At 39.0% G+C, this 22,508-nt stretch overlaps 1 protein-coding gene across 3 annotated transcripts in view; it reads right to left on the minus strand.

The window, feature by feature from the left end:
- Positions 1 to 22,508, minus strand: part of unc13c (unc-13 homolog C (C. elegans)) — a 115,280-nt gene that overhangs the window by 32,743 nt on the left and 60,029 nt on the right. For all 3 annotated transcript variants that reach the window (XM_084929933.1, XM_084929926.1, XM_084929938.1), the window contains exons 15-18: positions 22,023 to 22,112; positions 21,107 to 21,235; positions 14,650 to 14,783; positions 12,606 to 12,691 (exon numbers count right to left, since the gene is read on the minus strand). In XM_084929933.1, the coding sequence (XP_084786059.1) occupies positions 12,606 to 12,691; positions 14,650 to 14,783; positions 21,107 to 21,235; positions 22,023 to 22,112 (439 nt within the window). The remainder of the gene's footprint in view (positions 1 to 12,605; positions 12,692 to 14,649; positions 14,784 to 21,106; positions 21,236 to 22,022; positions 22,113 to 22,508) is intronic.

A 22,508-nucleotide genomic window follows, 5' to 3' on the forward strand; every position in this document is an offset into this window, starting at 1 on the left:
TGACATGGAGAAAGGACATGGAGAAAATCAACTGATTTTCTCCACTCCACAAAGTAGTCTGTGCTTGAAAATGCATACATTAGACTTATTTTTGAATATTTTCATAAGCAGCCATGATACCGGTTGGTTTAAAGTGATTTTCTGTAGATTACTGGTATGAAAAACCACAATGATGTCAGGAAATGAATTCTTTTCCTGACATGTCACTAATTTCATCAGCACCTAACCAGCAAGGCTAAAGTGGTTTTCAATGTTGAAACTGCCATGTTAGTTCTTACCTGAATTCACTGATTCAGTCGTTGTCAGAGAAGGAGCAGCTGGTTTAAACACAGAATACTGAGTCTACATTGTTTTATTAGGGAGGACCTACGGTTGTAATATCTGAATAGCTATGGCAGTGCCACTTTAATAATCGAGCTGGCACTGCAAGGCTGCTTACACACACAGCAGAACAGACACATATACATACACCATCACAGTGTGTCAACCTTTCTGCCCTCAGCTCTGCTTGCATACACCTTTGCTGTCACCTACTCACAGTCACCTACAATCATCACCTAAAGGAAGCAGATGGAGGTCAATTGGAAGACAGAAAAGTAGAGGTCAGCAGGTGTTTTGTTCAGTGCTGCCAGTGAGCTTCTTCATTACTGTATGTACAGGAGCATCAATGACTTAGTTAGAGAAAGTGGTAACAATTTTTATTTTTTGACAGCAGATTGTTCTAGCTATAAACTTGCTGAGGGAAATTAATCAACTCTAAGAAGAGTTCATGCTTGAAACAAAATGAAAGGAATCCAGTAGTCTTCAACCATGTTATGTACGCTCCGTTTCGTTTTGTCTGTTACATTTCTGTGTTGATAATTTATCTGATTTTAGGCCTTTTCTAACTGAAGGTTATTCCAGCTTTAGAGGAGAGCTTGTAAATTTGATCCTGATGTTTTTTGGTTTAATCGTAGCACTTGAGTAAAGATCAGGGATACCAAAAGAGGCATCATAAGGACCGATCCTTTAAGTATAGTGAAACAGCATGAAGGGTGTGTATTATTGTGTTACACTGGCACTACTGGCTATTAAAGGAGATTTAATCCTTAAGCTAATTCTGGATACAAATTACTGTAACTAACAGTGGTTAAAAGAGGGCTATACTCTTCACTTTAAAAGCGCCTCAGTCATAAAGACACATCATCTTATATCATCTTTCTAGAAAATGCAACACAAAGGGGGAGAATAATTCTTTTCAAACTTGGACTAAAAGTCATTTTTCTTACCAGTGTGAATTTTCTTTTTGAACAGAGGAAAAAAACTGAGGTAAATAAGACTGCAGGGAACATTAAAAAAAATACTGCAATAAAACATACAGAAGCTGCCTGACTTCACAATGAGTCACCTGAAAATGGTTTTAAATTTTTTATAGCTGAGAATTCCATTTTAAAATCTTGAAGGCGACAGACATAGCTTGCCTTTAAAACAGGCAGAGCCTTCTTAAAAATGTAATTACAGGAAGTTGAAATTCAACACGATTAATTTATAATTCACTTACGAATTTCACCTCGTAGACAGTAATTATATTGTAGCTCTTTGTCAGATCTGTCATTTTGCAAGGTAAGTTGATTCAAATTTATTGTTATGCTGATATGATTATTTATGCAAATCCAGCTTCACAAGGCCTCGTGGTGTCACTGCACTGACATATTAAAAACTATATAAGTATTTAATTGTACCATGGCTGTTCATGCTTCGATGTGAGCTATATGCTTAAGTACACTTGATCATAAATACTGTGGCAATAATGTGGTGCTAATGTGTTTTGTTTCTGTTCCAGCTCTTCATGAATGATGCAAAACTTTGCAGAGGGCCACAGCAATAAAGTAGCTGTATGCAAATGAGGTAACACAAGGTAAAGTGACAGCCCGATGAGATCAGAAAGCCTTATGACTGCATATGATCGATTGGACACTTCACCTAAGACATTTTTCACTAAATTAATGAAGTTAATGGTAAAAAAAAATGCCAGTGAATGAAACTCAGTAAGGCACTGAGGTGCTCTATAAATGAGACCTAAAGTTCTTTTTAGTACTGGTGGATGTTGTCCATTACAGCTTGTATGAAGACCTTCACTCTTCAGCTGATTGGCCTGGCAGGCGTCTATGTGTTTTCACAGTCCAAAACACAGATGCAGGTGCTAGTCCCAAATAGGATGCATTAGGAATAAACAGTCCACACACTTCCATTAGAAGCAACTTTTGTCTCTGCATGACTAAGCTCCCTCACCAACCTTACCAAGTGTCCTCTTTCCACAATCTCATTCACAAAGAAGATTTACACCAATGCTTTCTCACATTTATTAACAAAAGTATTAAGTGAGCTTGAGCGTGGTCTCATTGTCTCATCTAGCTTTTTAATCGTGCTGTAAATATGCATGTAAATGTGTGTAGTATATCATTTTGTGCACTCATACACTGTTGTATGTGTATTTGGATCTGTGTCATTTTCCCCTGCTGGTGGTAAACAGTGTGGGCTGTCCTGAGGGAGGAGTAGGCTCAAGGTCCCTGGCGAGGATGTCATCTTGTGTGACGCAGTCCACAGGGACAGACAAACTCACAAGAGACTGCCTCACTCTCTGCCTCATTGATTTAATACAGTGGATATTATGAAGTGTAGGAGTTTACTGCAGCTTTTGCATTGTACAATTACCATTCAGCGACTATATCTGTAAGAGTGCAAGGTTAGACGGATGTGCTCAAGACAAAAGCCCAGAGGAGCAAAATGGCAGCCAAAGGCAGTGTACTTTTCTCTGTGGCATAATTCCTTCATCTTGGCTTCTGACCCAGTTCAGTCAAAGGGCCTCCGTAGCTTTATCACAGGGGTCTACTGACACAGCTCGGCTAAAACACAAGAGTCCACAGAGACACCAACCCATGTTGATGAGACTCAAACAGAAATATAATGAACTGAGACACAGCCAAACCTGAGGTGAACTAATGTTAAGGCTCCACTCTGGTTCAGGATAATGAATCACCACTGCAACACGTAGTGCGGCATTTGTGGTCTTATGTTAAATCTATATCTTTGTGGATATTAAGTACGGATTTATGTTATCCATTTTATTAAAACAAATACAATAACATTGCATATCATACAGCAGCTCCTTAAGAGAGGAAATATAAAACATTATTATTGAACTGGACTGACAGAAGGCATTACATTTAATGGAGGCTTTATTAAGCATTTATGAGACCTCCATGTATGAAAAAGCTGCTCTTCAGTGCTTTATAAAGTCAATGAATATAAAAAGACATAAGCTGTCAGATGATGTACTAAGAGATCTGAACTGAGGTTCCAGTCTTATGCCAAAAAAAATGAAATGAATAGTTTAAAAAACATCAGGCACGCCTCAGCCCTGTAAACACCACCTTGTTTTAGAAACCAAAACCGTACTGTACATTAACTGAAGTTCAATTTAACTCTTTTATGGAGCGAAGCTGTTCCAACAGGCTGAAGGTGAGTTAATGGGCTGCAGAGGCACTAGATCTTCAATGGCATGCCCTGGGAACCACCGTCATTAAACAGCTATACAGTGCATATAAAATGTGTGCCTTAAACTTCATCACAGTCTGAAAGTCTAGAAATAAATCCGTTGTTGCTGTAATGAAGCACTATTTTTATTCTCTTCCTTATTTGCTTCTGTTTAGCTTCAGTGACCAGTCTGCATGCTCCCCGTTGGATGTTTTTTTAAGGTTTTTTAAGAAATCAACAAACTACACAACAACATGGCAAATTATAATAATGATTGATATGCTTCTAAAAGGTCAGTTTCTAACTACACAGTACAATTTTACAAGTTTGTTAGTAAGTTATCAGGGATTGCGGGAATACATTCAGCTATAATCACAATCATTCACACTCGATATGCTCCCACATCTTTTCTCTGTCTCTTATTTTATCCACTCTGTTTTTGTTATCCCTCCTACCTCTCTGAAGCGCCCTTTCCCTCTCCTCTCACACATTCAGAGATTCTCACAGTGATGCTAAAATTAGCAGCATCCATTTCTGCACCAGCACTGGCACCAAGGGCCTCCAAGCAGGAAGCAGAGGATGCATCAAAGACTTCATTAAGTAATGTGCATGCACATCTGTGCACAGAGTCACAAAGACACAAATATTCTCTTTATATTCTCATTCATTCCTTCTTACTTACTTGCACAACTGAGCGCGTGAACAAATGTGCGAAAGTGCCTGCACATTTGTCTGCACACATGCATGCACGTACGCACGCATGCGCACACAAGGACACACACACACACACACACACACGCATACAGACACAGATAGATAGACCAATGAAGCAGGATATTCCGGCCCACCTCCTTCAGGGTGTCTCTGTCATCCACCCTGCCAGTTTTATGGGCCTTCTTATATAAACAGGTTACTCTGATATACTTCCATTTGTCTGAATGAGACAGCTGAGCAGAAACCTGAATTGGCTAAAAAAAAAATCACCTCTTCTCTACCACCTCATCGAAACACGGTACGTGCAGGAACAGTGCACGTGTTCATACACATATGTATGCAGCTTAAAATAGACCTACAGGACCAATTTGGTCACTTGTCTACAGTTTCTGCTATTACACATGCAACTTTCAAATAACACTGTAGGTGGTATTGGACATAGCAAAATGTAAAAAACTTCCTGAATAGTATTCTTACACAATGAATGTGAATCTTTAAGAGGACTTTTCTTACCATGCCATACCATGAATTGTGACCAATCAATTGCTGATGTTCACTTTGATATTTAACATATTTAGTCATGACTGTGAAACGGAGTGATGAAGCAGAAAGGTGATCTAAGGGACTTTAAACTTGGCATGGCTGTTGGCGCCAGATGGGCTGGTTTGAGTATTTCAGAAATTGCTGTTCTATTGCAGTTTTGCATAATCATCTTTAGGGTTTGCAGAGAATTGTTTAAAAAAGAGAAAATATCCACTGAGTGCCAGTTTACTACTCGGAAAATGCCTTGTTGATACCAAAGATAAAAGAAAAATGGCTAGACTGCTTTGAGCTGATAGGAACACTGCAATAACTCAGGTAACCACTCGTACAACCAAGCTTTGTGGAAGAACATCTCTGAACATGATGCATGAAACCTTAAAAAGGATGGATACCAGACTACATTGGGTGCTACAAAAAAAGAAAGAAATTGAGCCTGCAATTCACACAGGCTGATCAAAATAGGAAACTGGAACTGAAACTGGAAAAATGCTGACAGGTCTGCCGAGCATCGATTGCTGCTGCAACATTGCGATGGTAGGGTAACGATTTGGTGTAAAGAATGTGAAAGCATGGATCCATCCTGCCAGATATCAACAGTTCAGACTGCTGCTGGCTGGTGTAATGGTGTCGGGAATATTTTTTTGGTACACTTTGGACCCCAGAGTACCCGTTGCACACAAAGTATAAACATTGTAGCTTGAGTATTGTTGCTGACCATTTCTATCCATTTATGACCACAGTCACTAAACTGTAGATATTGTTACTGATCATTATCATTGCTATTAAAGGTCCCTAAAAAGCCTCCAGTTGATCCAAAATGTTACTACCAAGGACTAGAAAGATAGACCGTATTTCTCCCATATTAGCTTCTCTTCATTAGCTCCCTGTTAAATCCAGAACTGAATTTTAAATTCTTCTACTCACACACAAAGTTTTGAAAATAAGTCAAAATATGCATGGGAATAATCATGCCCCATTATCCCTTAAAGACCTCATAATAACATACTATGGCAAAACAGCACTTCACTCTCAGACTGCAGGCTTACTTGTGGTTTCTAGAGTTTTTAATAGCACAATGGCCGGCAGTTCTTCCAGACACCAGGACCCTCTCCCGTGGAATCAGCACCCAGTTTGGATTCAGGAGACAGACACCTTGTCTATCTTTAATATGAGGCGTAAGGCTTTCTTTTTTGATAAAGCTTATAGCAGGCTGGATCAAGTGACCCTAAAACATTCCCTAGGTATACTGATATAGGCTCAAACTGTTGCAAGAACTCACATGATGCACTGAGAACTTTGTGAGTTTTCACTCACCACATGTTTATATATCACTGCAGCATGTCATGAAATCATTGTCTAGTCTGTGTGTGAATGAAGACCAAAAGGGGGGTCCAAGCTGACACCAGCAAGATGTTCCTAATATAGTGACCAGTGAATATATTTAATTTTATTATTCCCAAGAAAATGTTTCGCGAGTTTACATGCAAACCCTTTAAGATGTAGCTTAAAAGTGTATCCAAACTTTCCAAGTTTTGTACTGTTTTACAATCAGTAAAGTAGTAAAGCATCTCGCATGATTTTGGGTGTGCGTGCTTCTGCTACACCATTATGTGGTTTATGAGCTGTAAAATGCTCCCTCATTTAACTACTAACCTCTCTCCACCAATCCAAACCCAGAGCTCCAACTACTAGCCGATCCAACAAAAAAGTGAGCAATAATTCATACAAAGTGCTCCTTTGAGGAACATGACAGTCATTTCCTCCTCCTGGCATGTGTTGCTGTGGGCATGCAGTGATGTAATGACAAGAAGAGGCACGAGGAGGCAAAGCAGGGGAAAAGGGTTCAGGCTCAAGGAGCGAGAAAGAGGGTATGTGTGACTGAGTGCATCCGTGATTCTCGTCTCTTTTTGTAACACTGACTCCACTGGGCAAATCGTGCACGCACACACAAACACACATGCTGCCCAAACCTGCTGTGACAGCAGTCAGTAACACCCCAGGTGGTCACATGCCCAGCTGCCCTGACTCAGATATCCTCACATACAAACACAAAGCCCCAACTGCTCTCACTGTCTCTGTTGCATTATTGATTTGCTTAAATACATATATTATCAAGGAAGTGTAAACACACGAGATGTTTTTATATATTACAGAATTTTATTGACTCTCTTTAAGTTATTGGTTTAATATCTAAGAAGAACAAATATAATAATTATACATTATTTTGACCTTTAATGTACACTAATGAAAATGATTTTTTCTTATCTTTGTCATGTTTAAAGTATATTCGCTGTTTATTGTTACAGTTTTCAATTTTCTTAAGTTAGGTATTGCAGAACTAAATCCTGCACAGGTAACAGTGCAACATGCCACCAAGCTGGATTGTGTGAAAAATATTCAAATTGAATGTACTTCAAGTACAAACAGATAAACAGGTTCAAGAAGTTCTGCATTGCCAAATGATGAAATAAGGGTCATGAAAGAATAACTTTCAAATTGTTTTCTTACTTCAGGGCACAGGAAGTAGCAACATCCTATATAAGACAGAGGGTGAAGGAAGTCTGAGGCTATACAAGTATGTGATGCTTTCATAAGTATGACGTACTTATGAAAGCATAAGTATGTGATAGAGGTTACTCAGCATTTACTGACACCTAATATGTTATGAGTAAATACCACTACTAAAGTTACTGTGGAAATTTGAATTAAAAAAATATGATTAAAGTATAAATTTATGTGTGAGTTTATGAAAGTCTCAGTTCACATAACCCTGAAATCTTTGTACTCTGTGCTCTTTAACCTCACCATAGAACCCCCCCACACACACACACACTCTGCACCTGTCACAGTATATTAAATATAAAATGGACATTGACATGAATTCTGTAGCCTTACCTGACAAAAAAATATCAAAACTACAACCCTCTCAATATAACACATGTAGAATATACAGTATATGCTTCGTGTGTGTGTGTGTGTAAGAAATACTGCAGTTTGCAGTGTCTTCACCGTGACACCTGGTTGCTATAGCAACTTAAGAAGGCTTAGTACAGAGGAAGCAGCAAGTATATGCTGAGTAGATGAGAATAAATTGTCAATAAGCTCTTTGGTGCTCCTGAGCTTTGCGTCTTCAGCACAGTCTGAAGAGCATTTCTAGTGTTTAAACCTCAATCACATCACCCAGCCTGCTTGCCTTCATCAAAGTAACAAATATGTCTTCTGTCATATTTAATTCAGCACAGATGTGGCTCAGATGTTCAGCTTGGACCAGGCAAAATATGCATGTTTTAAAAAAAAAAACCCACTGCAACATCAATGTAAATGATAAATCAGGGTCGCAGTCGATAAAGAGAATCTCATAATATTTAATATGAGGTGGAAACCATTTGATATCATTTTCCAAATGCTGCTGGACATTTTATCTTCTCTGCCCAAATCAAATATGCATAAATCAAATAAATCAAATCAGATAAGCTGTGTCCTACATAGTCACAAACAATCATTTTGTTCATAGAAATAATGAGTTGAATGACATGAAGTGATTAGATAAGTAAGATGAATTTGGTAAACTTAAGAGTAGCATCTGTTGGGGGCGGGTGATTTCTGTGTGAAAAAAAAAAAGCTCAAAAACATTCATTGCTTTTCAGAGACGTGACTTTGGCAAACTTTATCTAAGTTAGACTTCAGAGCAGAAATCCACAAAAACTCAGAACCAAGGGTGACACCCTGCTGAGTCCTTATGTGCAAACACACTGACACGAAACCATCTTAACACTTGTTCACAACCCCACTCTTCATTAACGCCTTTCTGTATTCCGCCTCCCACCATATATCCTGTGGGGATTGATCCAGAAGCCACCAACCTCAAAAACCAGCCTCCAGGTGGCATTTACTGCCTTTTGGGAGGAGAGCTAGAAAACGCGTGGGCAGGGATTAAAGACAAAACCCACATAAAACAGGGAACATCTGTTTTCGTACTGGTAGAATATATCAGAGATTTATGACCTGATCACTGCAACTCTCTGCTAGCTGTCTGGAAAAAAAAGACTTAACTTGTATTGCAAAATCTATATTAAACCACCAAAGCATACAGAAAAACAAATACTAGTTTCATTTTGCAGTACTACACAGCTGCAACAGTTTACACTCTTTTTGGTTCGTCCACAATTACAGTTAATAAATAATCTCATGAAACTGCAAAATGTAATTTTTATACCTTTACAGTGCATGTCAGTCTGGTGGCCCTTTTTCAATACCTTCCAGTTTATTGTGTAATATAATAAGTTAAATACAGTGTTTATTTGGCCAAAACAAGGACATGCTGTAAAAAATAGAGATGCAGAATTACTTGAATTTTAATATTGATCATGATTTTGGATTCCCAGAAATGAACATGATTGTGCAATATTTAACATGCATGCTAGAGAGCAAAGCGAAAGCAAATCAACCTCTCTCTTAATCTCTACCTGACAACAAGACTGAATGATGGTGCTGTAAGCTGTTCCTTGTAGCACTCAGGTTGAGGTTTCCTGGACTAGTCATTGCGAGCAAGCAACACTACATTATATAGACATATACAACAAGAATCAAATATTTGGCACAGCAGATGGTAAAGTTCATCCATCCGTGTTTGGAAATAGTTTGGATATACTTAGGGCAATTGTTTTTAAACCAAGAAGTCATCATATGCGGAAAGTGCTGAAAGGATAACTAAGTGGTTCTATTGCCCGAAAGAACATCACAAACTGCAGTACAATGAATGCATGGAGACCAAGAAAAACAACGCAGTGGTTGCTAATGTCAATCATCCAACATCAACTCTGACACCCACGAAAGACAGAATCTACAGCACGTCAGAATCCAGTTCACTGAGATGTACTAAAATTATCAACACAGTCTTATTAGCTAAAGATACATGTCCAGTAAACAAAATGACTATGCAAATGTCACAGAGGAAACACAGTCAAATCTCACAGGTGTCCAGCACTTTTCTCTGAATGCTATTCACATCAATCATGCAAGTACAATGATTGTAGTGAAAGACTTTATTTTGCCTCTTGAGCATATGGGTCAAGTGAATAAACGTTAGTAACAATGTAAAAGTGAAAAAAAGACCTGTTGATTTACCATTGTGTTTTTAATTTTTCATCTAAGTTAGGTGCACTCAAGTTAGGTGAATAAAGAGGACAAAAAAGCATACTTTTTTATTTATTAAAATCGGCAACTGTGGCAGCTTCTCGTGATCTGCATTTTGATTAAAATAATCATAATAATAATCATGTAGCCCTAGTAGAAAGAATACATTAGAAAAAACTCCAGCACACACTTGCATGCTCTGTATCTTTAAATATTTTAAACTGTTTGACTTACAATCAGTAAGATATAAGACATCCTTTTATCCCAAGGGAAACTTAATTTCTGAATTTAACCCATCTTAGAAGTAATGGGTTGCCACTCTGCAGTGCCTAGGGACTAAAGCCAGTGCCTTGGTCAAGGGCACAGTGAAAATACCAACCTCTTTAGGGCCAGTTTTTGGAAAATGCCAGCTAGATACCCTCACCAATGGTGTGCCAAAGAGGATGAAGAAATATTCTGTCATTGCTCCTATTCCTCATGAAAAGGTCTGGTACTATTGATCAATGTGCCTCACACATTGTTAAAAAAACATTTGCCTCACACTGCAGTAACAGCTGATACTAACACCATAGACTCTAAACATACACTGATTCCTGCATAACCTGACTTTTTCAAAATCATTTTTAAACTACAATTCGGTTGCTGACACTGGTGAGCAGGTATGACTAACCAGGGTACTGACTTTCCCTCCAAACAGGTCAATATTGTCCATCCGGCATTCACTTATATTACAGTTAATATTGTATGTGCACAGTTGTGTCAAGAGTTTCTGTGACGTAGAATTCAGTATTGAGAAACAATGATCCTAAATCTTACATTAAGATGTCACTGATGCTGCGTGTAAGCAAATTTGACTTTAGCTCTCGGAGGAGGCGGACGCACTTTCTCTCCTCTCCCTTGGGCTTGGGTGAGCCTGAGTGCTGAAGATATCTACCTATTCGGAACCATGGTAACAGGGTTCTGGCTGATCGGAGCTGGCTTGGCCCTGACTTATCGAAGAATTAAGAAGCGGAACCGGCTGTTCAAACCCCCACAAGGCTGCCCGCTGGGATTGGAACAATGGGAGAGGCGTGAGTTTCTCAAAATGGGCCCATTGAGTCAGCACGGATAAGATCTTGGAGAGGCTACGGCTGCTGTGAATACTCAGAATAAGATCTCTGACTGCAGACTGGATACATCTCGGAAGGGCTAGCCCGGAATAACATCTCTGGGCGCAAAATTGGATGACATCTCGGGGAGGCACACTGCCGTGAGTTCTCAGAAATTGGCTCCTTGAGCGCAAGAAATGACAACATCACAGAACGCAAGTATGGCGAAGCTCGCGGCTCTCCAACGGGAGGAGAGACCAGTGTTGGACTGTAGAACTGCTTTGAAATTCATAAGCTGTTTGCACTAAAGTAAAAAATAACATCACTTATGCGGATACCCCTTCGGCGCCAGCTACAAGGCCGGAGCTGAACAACAACACCCTGATAACGACTGTGTTTAGTCTGTTCCTTCCCATTCCATGCAAGGCCACTTGGGTTGGCTGGAAGACTGTTTACTTAGCCTGGCAGGGCGAAGGACACTGTCTCAGCTGAACTATGGACACGCACACACATACATATACTGATACTGATAAGCACTCACCGACGCATCACCCTCCCTACCCCGGATCCAACGCCACCTCCAACGCTTACCTCCCCTCTGATGTGGACATCGGGTCAGTTGGAGGCGCAGTCCAAAGATTGTAGCGGTCCCAGATCAGATGTACACACTGGAACTCTTTCCCATGTTGCTTGTCTGTGTTTATTGTGCTATGGTGTGTTGATATCTGTGCATTCCTGTATTATCCTTTTGTGTTACACATTTCGATGTTTTTTTTTCCTCGCTACCTAGCCTGACCTGTCTCTCCAATGTGATGTTTGTGTATTGTATGTACGGTCGGCAAGGTCTGTCATCTCGGTTGTGGGCAAAAGACCTGCAACTGACAAATAAAGGCTATCTCATCTCATCTCATCTCATAAACATTTTCATATTGATTTAAATGTTGGCCAGTTACTCCAATTTTACATGCTTAGGTTTTACATACTGCGATAGTTCTACCTCGAGCAGAAAGTTGCTCATATTTACTCATGTGGCATTACAGCAGTAACATCACCAAATCATAATCTTGCCTAGGGCACTAAAAGTGGGCCTCGAACTTACTACTGCTTACTGAAATTTGCCATTAGCCAGGGACTCTTACTCCAAATGTTGCAAACTGCAGTAACACTGGGGCATCATAAATACTTTTCTTTGTTTTTTTAAGGCGGTGACTGAACGACGGAGGTAATTAAATAAAGAGACACAAAACCTGAGCATCTCACTTGTCTTTGATTGTGCAATTGATCAAATGCTTATCTTGATTAAAAGAAGTTCCAGTTTCACTACAGTGATCAATAGAATGAAAGAAAGCAAGCATAATCTAGATAGGCAGTAGCGCTGACCACAGCCAGGCACAGGTGATAAACAGTGAGACACCAACCGATAAACAGCACTTACATAGACAGGCATAAAACACAGTAACACTCTGAACTTTTGACTGCAGAAAGCAACACAAAGGTCAGTTGTTGTTCTTCACCAAGACTCAGTCAGTTCATATCATTTGTCTTAATCTTCCACTCGGTCACTTATATACGCATGCCCTCATGCAAAATTATCTGATGAGCACTGACCTTCCATTGCATACTTCATATCCAGGGCAAAGAGACTCCACATGATTTCAGCGCTGATCTTGCCCGCATTCAGCTCCTGTGGAAACCTGGTGGAATTCAAACGGATTTCAATCAGACTCATTTCCGTACAATGACACGCTCGAGTGGATGGTCTGATGGCCATCCCAGGTCTCTAACGAATGACTTAACAGATGTGGTAGAAGACATCTCATAATCTAATAATCCCCCGCTATTTCCAAACCTAGTTGAATTGGGGCGGAAATGAGTTGTATGTGCGTGCCTTAAAGATGAGAAAAAGTGCAGAAGGAAATGACAAAGTGAAAGAGAGAGAATGAAGGTGGCAACGCATTTGGGAAGTAATCTTCTATTTTGAATGCCTATAGATTTTCAGTCAAAGCTTGAACGTGAGATGTCAATGGTTTAATTATCTGTATCTTCAGACAGTGAAGGGAGGACATTTATAGATGGCGGAGCCTTGGTTTGAGAAAGGTCAATTTATCTGGAAATGTTTTACTTTTGCTCCAGGCCGCCTTGTTTCTAACAACAAACTCATTTGTCCGACAATTTCTATGGGAGCAGTAATCATCTGCTCAGCTGGGACACTCCTGCAGAGAAGCAATGCTGAAGTGCACTTACTCACATACACAAAAACTCTGCTGTTCTCCTTTTCCCAACCTCAGGTCTTTTTATTGAGGTAAGGAGCCAAGTCCAAAAGGCTGATTCATTGCACCCAGCGAAGAAGAAAAGTGAACAGAATCCCTGAAACAATTGCACTTTCATCTCTATCACTCTAAGAATCTTTGTTTCCATCTCAGTTATTCCTCAGCCTTGTCATGCAACCAGATGGTGTACTGTAGGTAGGCCAGATAATGAAAACCATTTGTGGTGAAGATGAGCATAATATGTTCTGCCACAGTCTTACTTCTATTTGGTGAAATAAATGGTTTATGCATGAGGTGTTTCTGGGGATATTGCTATGCTTATGCTTTTAAAAACAACTGCAGCATCCATGTTTTTCCCCAATCATAAAATGTATTCTTTTAAATTAGTTTAAATGCGTGAAATTTTCAAGGCTAGTTTCATCATGTAAATATTCTCAACACAGTGCGACAGACTAACATTTTTCTCCCTATGGCTGCAGCGGCTCCTATTTAAAGGCAACAAGTCCCCTCCTGGATTTATCATGAAAAAGCATCTGAGTTGCTGTCACTCTGGAAGTTGACCAGGGGAATGTGGAGGCATTAGGCATGAATATTGCAAATCTATCATTAGACAGTGTAGGAGAGAAAGCTCAGGGCATAAACAGAGTCTTAATAAGCATCGTAAATCAGCAAGAAGAAGGAGAAAACAAAAAGTGGGAGGCATTTGAGCAGATATGTATGAGCGAGGCAGAAAGAGGGAAATATATTTAATCTTATTTTCTTTAAAGGCAAATGACACTCTCTTTCCTTTAGGTCATGAAATTTGTTTAATTTATAAACTACAGTACTGTAGTATTGTGTAGTTTTGAGTCATCCTGCATTTCTTCAGCGTGCCAAGAAAAAACAAATTTGCCCCTTTCTGATTTCTTCTTCTTCTATATATTATTATATAAATAATAATAAAATACATGTAATATATTATATTAAATTGCTTATTTTTACACAAAGACAACCTGAGCAATTAAAAAATGCAGTGTTCAAAATATTGTTTAATTTATTAATCAATTAACTGACATTAACCTTTTTGTTTGGAGAGCTAAGTATAATTTTCCTAGCCACACCCAGGGATAACTGCATCCAGACCTAATGAATCGAGAAAACACTTTAATAGAACTTGTTCGAAAAAATGTGGGGAAGAGATCTCAAAAAGTAGCACATCATGCCACAACATAAAGAATAGAAAAACTGTAAACCTCACTATGTGAAAGTTTATTTGTCACAACATGCATTTTTCAGGATGGCCCTTTATCGCATGTTATGGTTAGAATCATAAAATATAAGGCTCATCAGTGTATATGCAAGGAGATGAAAATGCATATATTGTCGAGTAAAGAGATACATACTGGTTAATGACAGGGGTGTAAGCTGTCCGGTCTTCATCAATCACAGAGACCATCAGAGTGATGAGTTTTGGCCAGAAGTCCAGGTTCTTTATCGATGGACCCTGTTCCTCCCTGGGAAGGTCTTGCTTCCGGCTCTAAAGGAAAAATTGAAAGTTAAGGTAGAGGCTGAAGCATTTTTATAATGAAATTTCAACAAGACAAAACACAAAAAAACCTCTTTTTACTTTATAATGACCTAATGTTCTATTTATATGTTCTCTTTTCAGCATCAGCAGTGAACAGCTTTGATAATGAATGGGAACCTGAACCTAACACAACTAGTATATGCTCTTTTTCTCAAAAAAAAAAAAAAAAAATGTAACTAAATCTGTTTCATTGCTGTTCTCCTAATGTAAAGTGAAGTTTTGCTGCTAGGCAACAAAGAAGATGGCTGTGAGACATGCAGTGTATTTGTCTTAGATCCAAACAAAGACACGGTAAATTAAGGTGTTTTTCTGATTGTAAATGAGTTTTACATTTTACAGTGGGTAATAGCATGAGAGTTGTTAAATGAAGAGTGGCAGGCATCCCAAAGTGCTCAGCAGGGTAACCAAATCCTTTTACTCTGTGCTCATGTTATGCAAAAAATAATGATGATAATAATAATAATAACAATAATAATAATAAATAAATAAGTGGGCTCTGTGTTCAGCATGAAATAAGACTGCATTGGCTTATCCCACGAGAGGTAGATTATTAACTGAACTAATTATAATAAACACACATTTCTGAGTTTTTTCTGGCTTCACTGCACACAGTGACATTATTGCGCTGTGTTTCAGACAGCATGTCTCCACACTGAGTTTCTTCCACCCACAGGTTTCTGGGAGCTGGAGGATAAAATTACAATGGCTATAACCATAAGTAACAAGGTGTGTTGGTAAATCAAGGACAACAACCTTTCAGTTTCAATATCTAATGTGTGTCCATGCAAATGTGAGTCAAAGTCCACTGCATAAATCTCTTGCTATACTGGGGAGAAAGGTGTTGAATCCAAACCTCTCACTGACTCTGCCATCTGTTCACACCACACTGCGTGCGTCCACACTGATCTCTAGTCACCAAGTAATTGTCCCTGTCGTGCCCTTTATCATAAACAGGTTTTATAGAAAATCAGCAAGAAAACAGCAAAACACTCCTGAGTTTCCAAATTGACAAAAACGTACACACACTGAGAGAACTGCATCGTACGCACAAACGATTAAACACCCACGCACAACAATGACAATGAAAAATCTAACCCAGTACTGTGGACATGCACTCCCGATAGGAAGCCATGCACATTCCAACAACTTGCATGCATGACTAAAGCAAAAATGTCTTTCTGATGAAAAGAAAATTTTGTTAAAAAATGAAAATGTTCAGATTAGTCATTGAATAATTTAGGTTGAATTATTTAACAATCTTCTACATATTGACTTTGGGGTGCAGCACAAAAAGGAGCGCTCTGGAAACAGAAATGTGATGAGTCCATAAATCCTCAATACAGTCTTCCCTACAATAATCAACTTGTTTCTAATAATGAATTTTCTAATAATGAAAAGAAATATAAGTCACATGGTGTTGGTATGTCCCACTGACACTGCATTTAGGAAGAACCGCACTAAGATTAGACTATTACTTCTTCAATGAAAGCTTCTATCGTACTGATCATATCCATCCATCCATCCATGTAGTGACACATCTGTCATGGCAACAGTGCGATTGGTCTCAGTCCTATTTCTTCACATATGTATGGTTGCACAGGACCCCTCGGTATCACATTTTGTGAATATGTTTATTTTAACCCAACCACAATTTTTTCCAAATCTAAAAAATATATTTTGTTTACTAAGCCTAGCGGGTGAAACGAGTGAAATCAAAAGCAACTAATTTAAAATGAAACAAATTGCAGCTTTGTGGTCTGATGATTGGTGTTGTTATTTATGCCACTCCATCTGTCTACTTTTACACTTTTGAAAACGATTATTATAAACAACAGGTTCAATTTCATAATGGCCATCCAAATAATGTCTACAGGTGCACATAATACAAAATATTTTTTTAAACAACTGCAATTTTTCAATAAACAATTATGAACATAATAATTGGTTATATTTATGATAAACATGAATATAACCAAAGATTTACTAATGATTAACCGATCAGTAAGAAAAAAAGCATAAAAATTAATCAGAATCATGCTGTTTTGGTTGATCTATTAATGATGTTACTGAACTGAGCACATGCTGTTCTGTGTTCATTTGTACAAAGACTCCATTTACACCATGATCTATATAAGATGGCTATGAATGAGAAGTGAAACTAGGCCGGTCAGTGTGATCAGAAATTAAGACAAACAATGACAATGGCAGATGCACTTGTTAAATGAATCATTAAGTCAAATTTATTTGGATAAAGAAGCAATTTCTGAGTTTAAACAAAGCTACCTTAAACAGACCAGCAATCCTTATTGGCCTCTATCTGTACTTTGGTAGAACACCGACGCTCACTTCAATGAGAAAGGCGATGGTTTAATGTGAGAGGCCTGAACCATTGGGGAGACATGCCACTATGTATTGGAAGGTAAATTTTTGTTAAATTGGAAACATGAATAATAAAACACATGTCTCTGCAGGTAGTGAGTTAGCTATGCAAAGCCTATCTGTGTGTGTATTTGTGTGTGCAAAAGTATATGCATATACGAAGGGCACTGAAGGTTGTGTCATCCCTGCTAAATCTGATGTGGTATGCAGCAAGCTAAAATGTTGTGTGTATTCCCTTTGTTTATTGGTATTCACTTCAAGTAGGTACAAAAATCCACTGTAACAAATCCATTGTCACACGTGATTAAGAAACTTCTGTCATTTTTATCTTATTTTTATTTTTTTTACTACGCACCCATGGGTTTGACTCTCAGTTTCAGTAGGAAGTCAATATGACAGTGAGCTAAGAGTCCAGTGCAGTTTCTCTACTTCTGCTGCACGGGGTAGTGGGAGCATAGCAGAAATATTGATAGCCGTGTATAATTCCTCTAGGGGGTAGCCAGTGGTTTATGTTTATTGTTTAGCTCCTGCAATTCCCATGCAGAAGAAATAAGCATTAGCATACCACTGGCTCCTCATCAATTCTCGCAATGTGACACAAATTACAGAGCCTCTGATTGAAGGATGTTCCCAGAGAATGTGATCAAATTCCCAAGAGAATGAGCTGCGGGTGGAACTGAAACTGCTTCCACGCATTTTAAGGCACAGTGAGAAATGGTTGTGTGTTTAATGCGTTGGTGAAAAATACATTTAAAGACACCGATTCTGAAAACGAAAAGCATCTTTTTCTTAAATACCCCTTTGTGTATTGTTGGCAAATATGTGATAATGAAGGTAATGTAGCTACCTATCAAATCACTTTGAGAGGCTTGCTAGATAAGTGGCGGAGTGCTCTAGCTTCTCCTTTGTTCCTGTTGCACACAATCATTGAATCCTTTCCTCCCCATACAACACCAAACCGCTTCTGTTCATTTGTCTTCTTGTGCATTAACATTTGCATTGGCATGTGCACGCGTGCGTACATATGTGCATTATTTAAGATGCATGCGCATGTTACCAGATATTTCTAGTGTGTGCACCATCACTGCTGCTCCACATTCCTCCATAGTGGATAAACCTTTTCTGTGATTTCTTTGCCCTCCCTCCAATTCCCCTTCATCTTGCTTTTCAAAATCCTCCCTTTACTGCCAGGATTTAAGAAACAGTTAAGCTAGATTCCCTCAGCCCCTCCTCCCCCGAGTCATTTTACACCCAGGCAGAAGCAGAAAGCTTTGTTGTCGTGTTATGCAAGATTCCTCGTTGTGGCTGGGATATTTCTCTGCTTGCCTGGCCACTGTGTCAGCTCTTGTGTCACCACACTCAGTCACTGTTAGCAACTGGAGAATTGGGGTCTGAGATGTGTTCTATCTGCTGGGCCAAAGGCTACCTGGTGTATGTGAACATAATTTATAATCACAGTGAGGTTTACTTTGGGGTGAAGTGCATGCCTTTTTTTCTCTGCCACCGAAGAAACATTGATAGAGAGGCTGTCTACTGCGAAACTGGTGGACGAAGACGTAATTAGCACCAAGTGTCTATCTCACCGGTTTGGTAATTGCTTACAACCCCTAAGGCTGTTTAAACAAAGGAAACTTATTATTCAACTTTTGAGCAGATTGCACCCTATCACGACCTAAAAAGACATTATCTTCTGTGATGTAAAGGCCATTCTCCCTGGGAAGTAAACTGTAAAATAATCAGCGGAGCTGCCTGTTGACTGATTATTTACTCAGGCGAGGCCAAAGCACAAGTAAACTAGCACACAGAAATGAGTCTGGAAGAGCCAAACATAATGCAGGACTTGGTGAAGCTACTTTTTGAATACGTAAACAGGTGAATCTGTCAGTTCTCAATATAAAAATGCTGCTCATAGTACTAATAATACTGCATAGTATTTTTATATGAATAGTAGTATGATATCATAGTTTCACACAAAAAAACCATCATTCAGAATGAACCTTGTTTTTGTGGTACTATATTATCTGCGGCGACACTTGAGAAAAAAAATCTTCAAAACAGTTGACAAACTTTGTTTTTGTTTTGTTTTTTTACATAAGGAAAGATCTTCCAGACGGTTGGGTGCTTTATACGGCTGTTTTCCACCTACACGCTTCCTTTTCAAGGCTGAAGTCTTTTATACAAAGTCTGCAATAGACACTGTGTACATTTTATTGTCTGATAAATGTCTGTGGGGGATATATAGACTATTGATTTCCAGCCATGCGGGATTGAATATACTTTCCAGCATTGTCACACATCAGTACAAAGCAACCTTTATTATAGGCTGGAGGTTTTACCTGATAAAGCTGTGCTGTCAGATAGATGCCAACACTTGACAGACCATGTTTTTAAAAGAAAGTTTTTAACTTGAAATGAAATGATTCCGAATTAATAACCACGTTAAATGTTATTGTTACTATTGCTTCTACAGTACTTTTCACACTGATGTCAGTAAAACTCAATTAAGTACCAGTTATCTAGTTATTGGTGTGTGCCTTGCTAGTTAATTAGCAGATGTTGAGTTGCTAGTTTGTAAATTACAAATGACTGCATGAACTGCGAGTTGTTCTCATTAACATTTAGGAGCTGTTGCTCAGACTGTGTTTACTCGTCAAATCAAGAAATTGGGAAAATATTACATTAAAAAGTCATTATGATAACAATAGGCACATTCAATTTTTATTACACTACTTGTCATTACCCTGTGTGTACCATCTATAAAAACCCATCATCTTTGGAGAAATTGTCTTTTTTCTCCTGTAAGTGGGCCACCATCAGAGAGGTTATAGTTTTCAAGCCCAGGGAGGCCAAAGTAACCACAACCATAATAAAATAAATAAAACATTACAGAGCTGAACAGGTGGCAAGCAAATCCCATTCCAGAATACTAGTGAACAAATGTGTTTTAAAACTGCTGTTTAGGAAGGAGGAAAATTGGAAAGTGTTCACTGACCCCAGTGTTTCTCCTGCAGCAGGTCTACACACAAACTGCTGTTATATAACTGCACAGGTCTGCAGATGCCCTGCACATGAACTGTGCTGTGATTAAGCAACTTGCCACTTGACCCTCTTTTTTTCTTCTTTTCTGAATTAAACAATCCATGCATAACTACATTACTGTACCCAACCTTTACTTTAGCTTTAGCTGTTTACATATAACTTAATATCAAATCACAACAGCAGTCGCCTCTGTGCGGCTTTATATTGTAAGGTAGAGACCCTACAATAATACAGACAAAGCTACAGTGCAGCTGGAGGATGGACGCTAACTTTTTTCCACTCGATAAAAGTTAACGTGAAGGTTCCTGATGGTTGTGGACAAATGCAATCGCATGGCAGGATGCTGTAAACGGACCAAACTTCAGTCAGGAGAACAACTGAGATAATCCATCCACAATACGAGGTTAGTCATTAATATACTGCAACAACATGGGAATAGAGCAGCTGCGAGAGAATTCAACATTAATGAATCAAGAGTACGGAAGTGGAGGAAGCAAGAAGAATGAGATGAGTAAAGTTTGACTTCTCTGACTGTTTTGTTTCGCTTCATGCACCTTATAATCCGTGCGCCTTATGGTTCGAATAATACGGTACCTATCTTTCTTTCACTGTATCACAAGCTAACTTTAGCCAATAACATGTCTGAGGAGCTTCAAAAGTAAGCAGTCAGTGTAGTATAAACAAGTGTATAGTTAGCAAGCCATTGAAGATTACTAGTACACAGCTTGAGACCTAGCATAAAGCGTTCTCATGTGTTGGACACTTTGTGCAAAGCATCTGATTTTGTTGTTTAGGAATGTTTAAGTTTAAAAGTACAGGCCTTAGTGTCATTAAAAGAGATACAAGCCAGTTACCTGATCAAGGAGTTGGTTGTATAGCTCATGACAATTATCAAAGATGTATTTATAGGTGGAGTCTAGACAGGCTTTGACGCAGTCCTTCACCACCATACTGGCTCTTGGTGGACTCTGGAGTTCTTGCACCTGCAAACACACAGAAATACATACAGTGTTTAAAAATTATGCCTTCACATTCAAATATCCTAGGTTTGTTAGCAGTCCATTCAACATGAAAATCATCCAGATAATAGACATAATGCTAGCAACCCTAATCAACACCTTATCACTTGTGCAAAAAAGGGCAACCTACTCTATGTACTATATATAGTAACTGACATGTAAGTGAACTAGCATTTAGGTACTTGTGCAGTGTATCACATACTAACACAGGGGCTCCACTGTTTGAGCAGCGGTGCATACTGTATACACAGTGAGGCTCAGCATGGCTATGGCACAGAATGAAAGCTTTGGTAACCTAAAGTGACAGTTTTCATTCCTTTGCTCGCAGCTGCCATCTTAGCTATGCCTCAGTGCGCTAGCGCTACAACCCCACTCCCACAAAGAACGTCGGATGGAGCCGTGCTTTTCATATAGCAGGAGACAAGTCAGCATACTCTTGGGGTTGAAGGAGGTAGAGGAAACAACCATAGCTGTTTATTGATGAATGAAGTTTAACACAACTCCACTGCTTTAGCCTCAACTCATGTGGTTGTATAACAATAAATGGTTTGGTTTTTAAGTAGTAGAAGGTTTAAGGAGTAGAAGGTGAAAATTTTAATGTATATCAGAGGTATGCAAAGTGCTCCGTTATCATTTAGTGCAAGTTTATGTCTCTTTCAGTTTTTTCTTCAATTACATCCTTGTGTTCCCCTTTCACCCTTCAGCTTGTCCACTGCCCATCCACCCTTCACTGTCACACATAAAAACACACCTTCATCCTGAAGAACGTGATGCTGGTCAGCAGGTCAACAGTAGATTTCAGATCTTGGAGACGCTCTGGGTTTCCCGCAGGGAAATTATCCTGATTTAAAACAGAGAGAAAAATTACATAAGGAGAGAGGACATCTTGTTGGAAGCAGCCTTGTAACGTCACACACCTCCAACTACCACGTCATATCGCTTAGGCCAAAATATTAAAATTGATTACAGAGCAATGCCCAGCAATCATAACAAAATGACTGTCTGTCTAATCGTTTAGTGGACAAGGGAGGTCTCTGCTGATGAAAACCTCTATTTCAGGGCCATGAAGTCATCAGGCAGTGCAAAGCACCGTGACAGAGAGCATATAAAGCCCTGACAGCTCAGAAGAAAGGCATCGCTGGCCCATACATTATCCTACTTCTCCTACTCTCTCAGTGCTCTAATAAAATTTTGCTTGTTTTCAATCCGTCCTCTTCCTTGTCGATGAATGCACATG

Source organism: Perissodus microlepis, chromosome 1 (genome assembly GCF_051167445.1).
Source record: "Perissodus microlepis isolate ML-2025 ecotype Zambia chromosome 1, ASM5116744v1, whole genome shotgun sequence".
NCBI lineage: Eukaryota > Metazoa > Chordata > Actinopteri > Cichliformes > Cichlidae > Perissodus > Perissodus microlepis.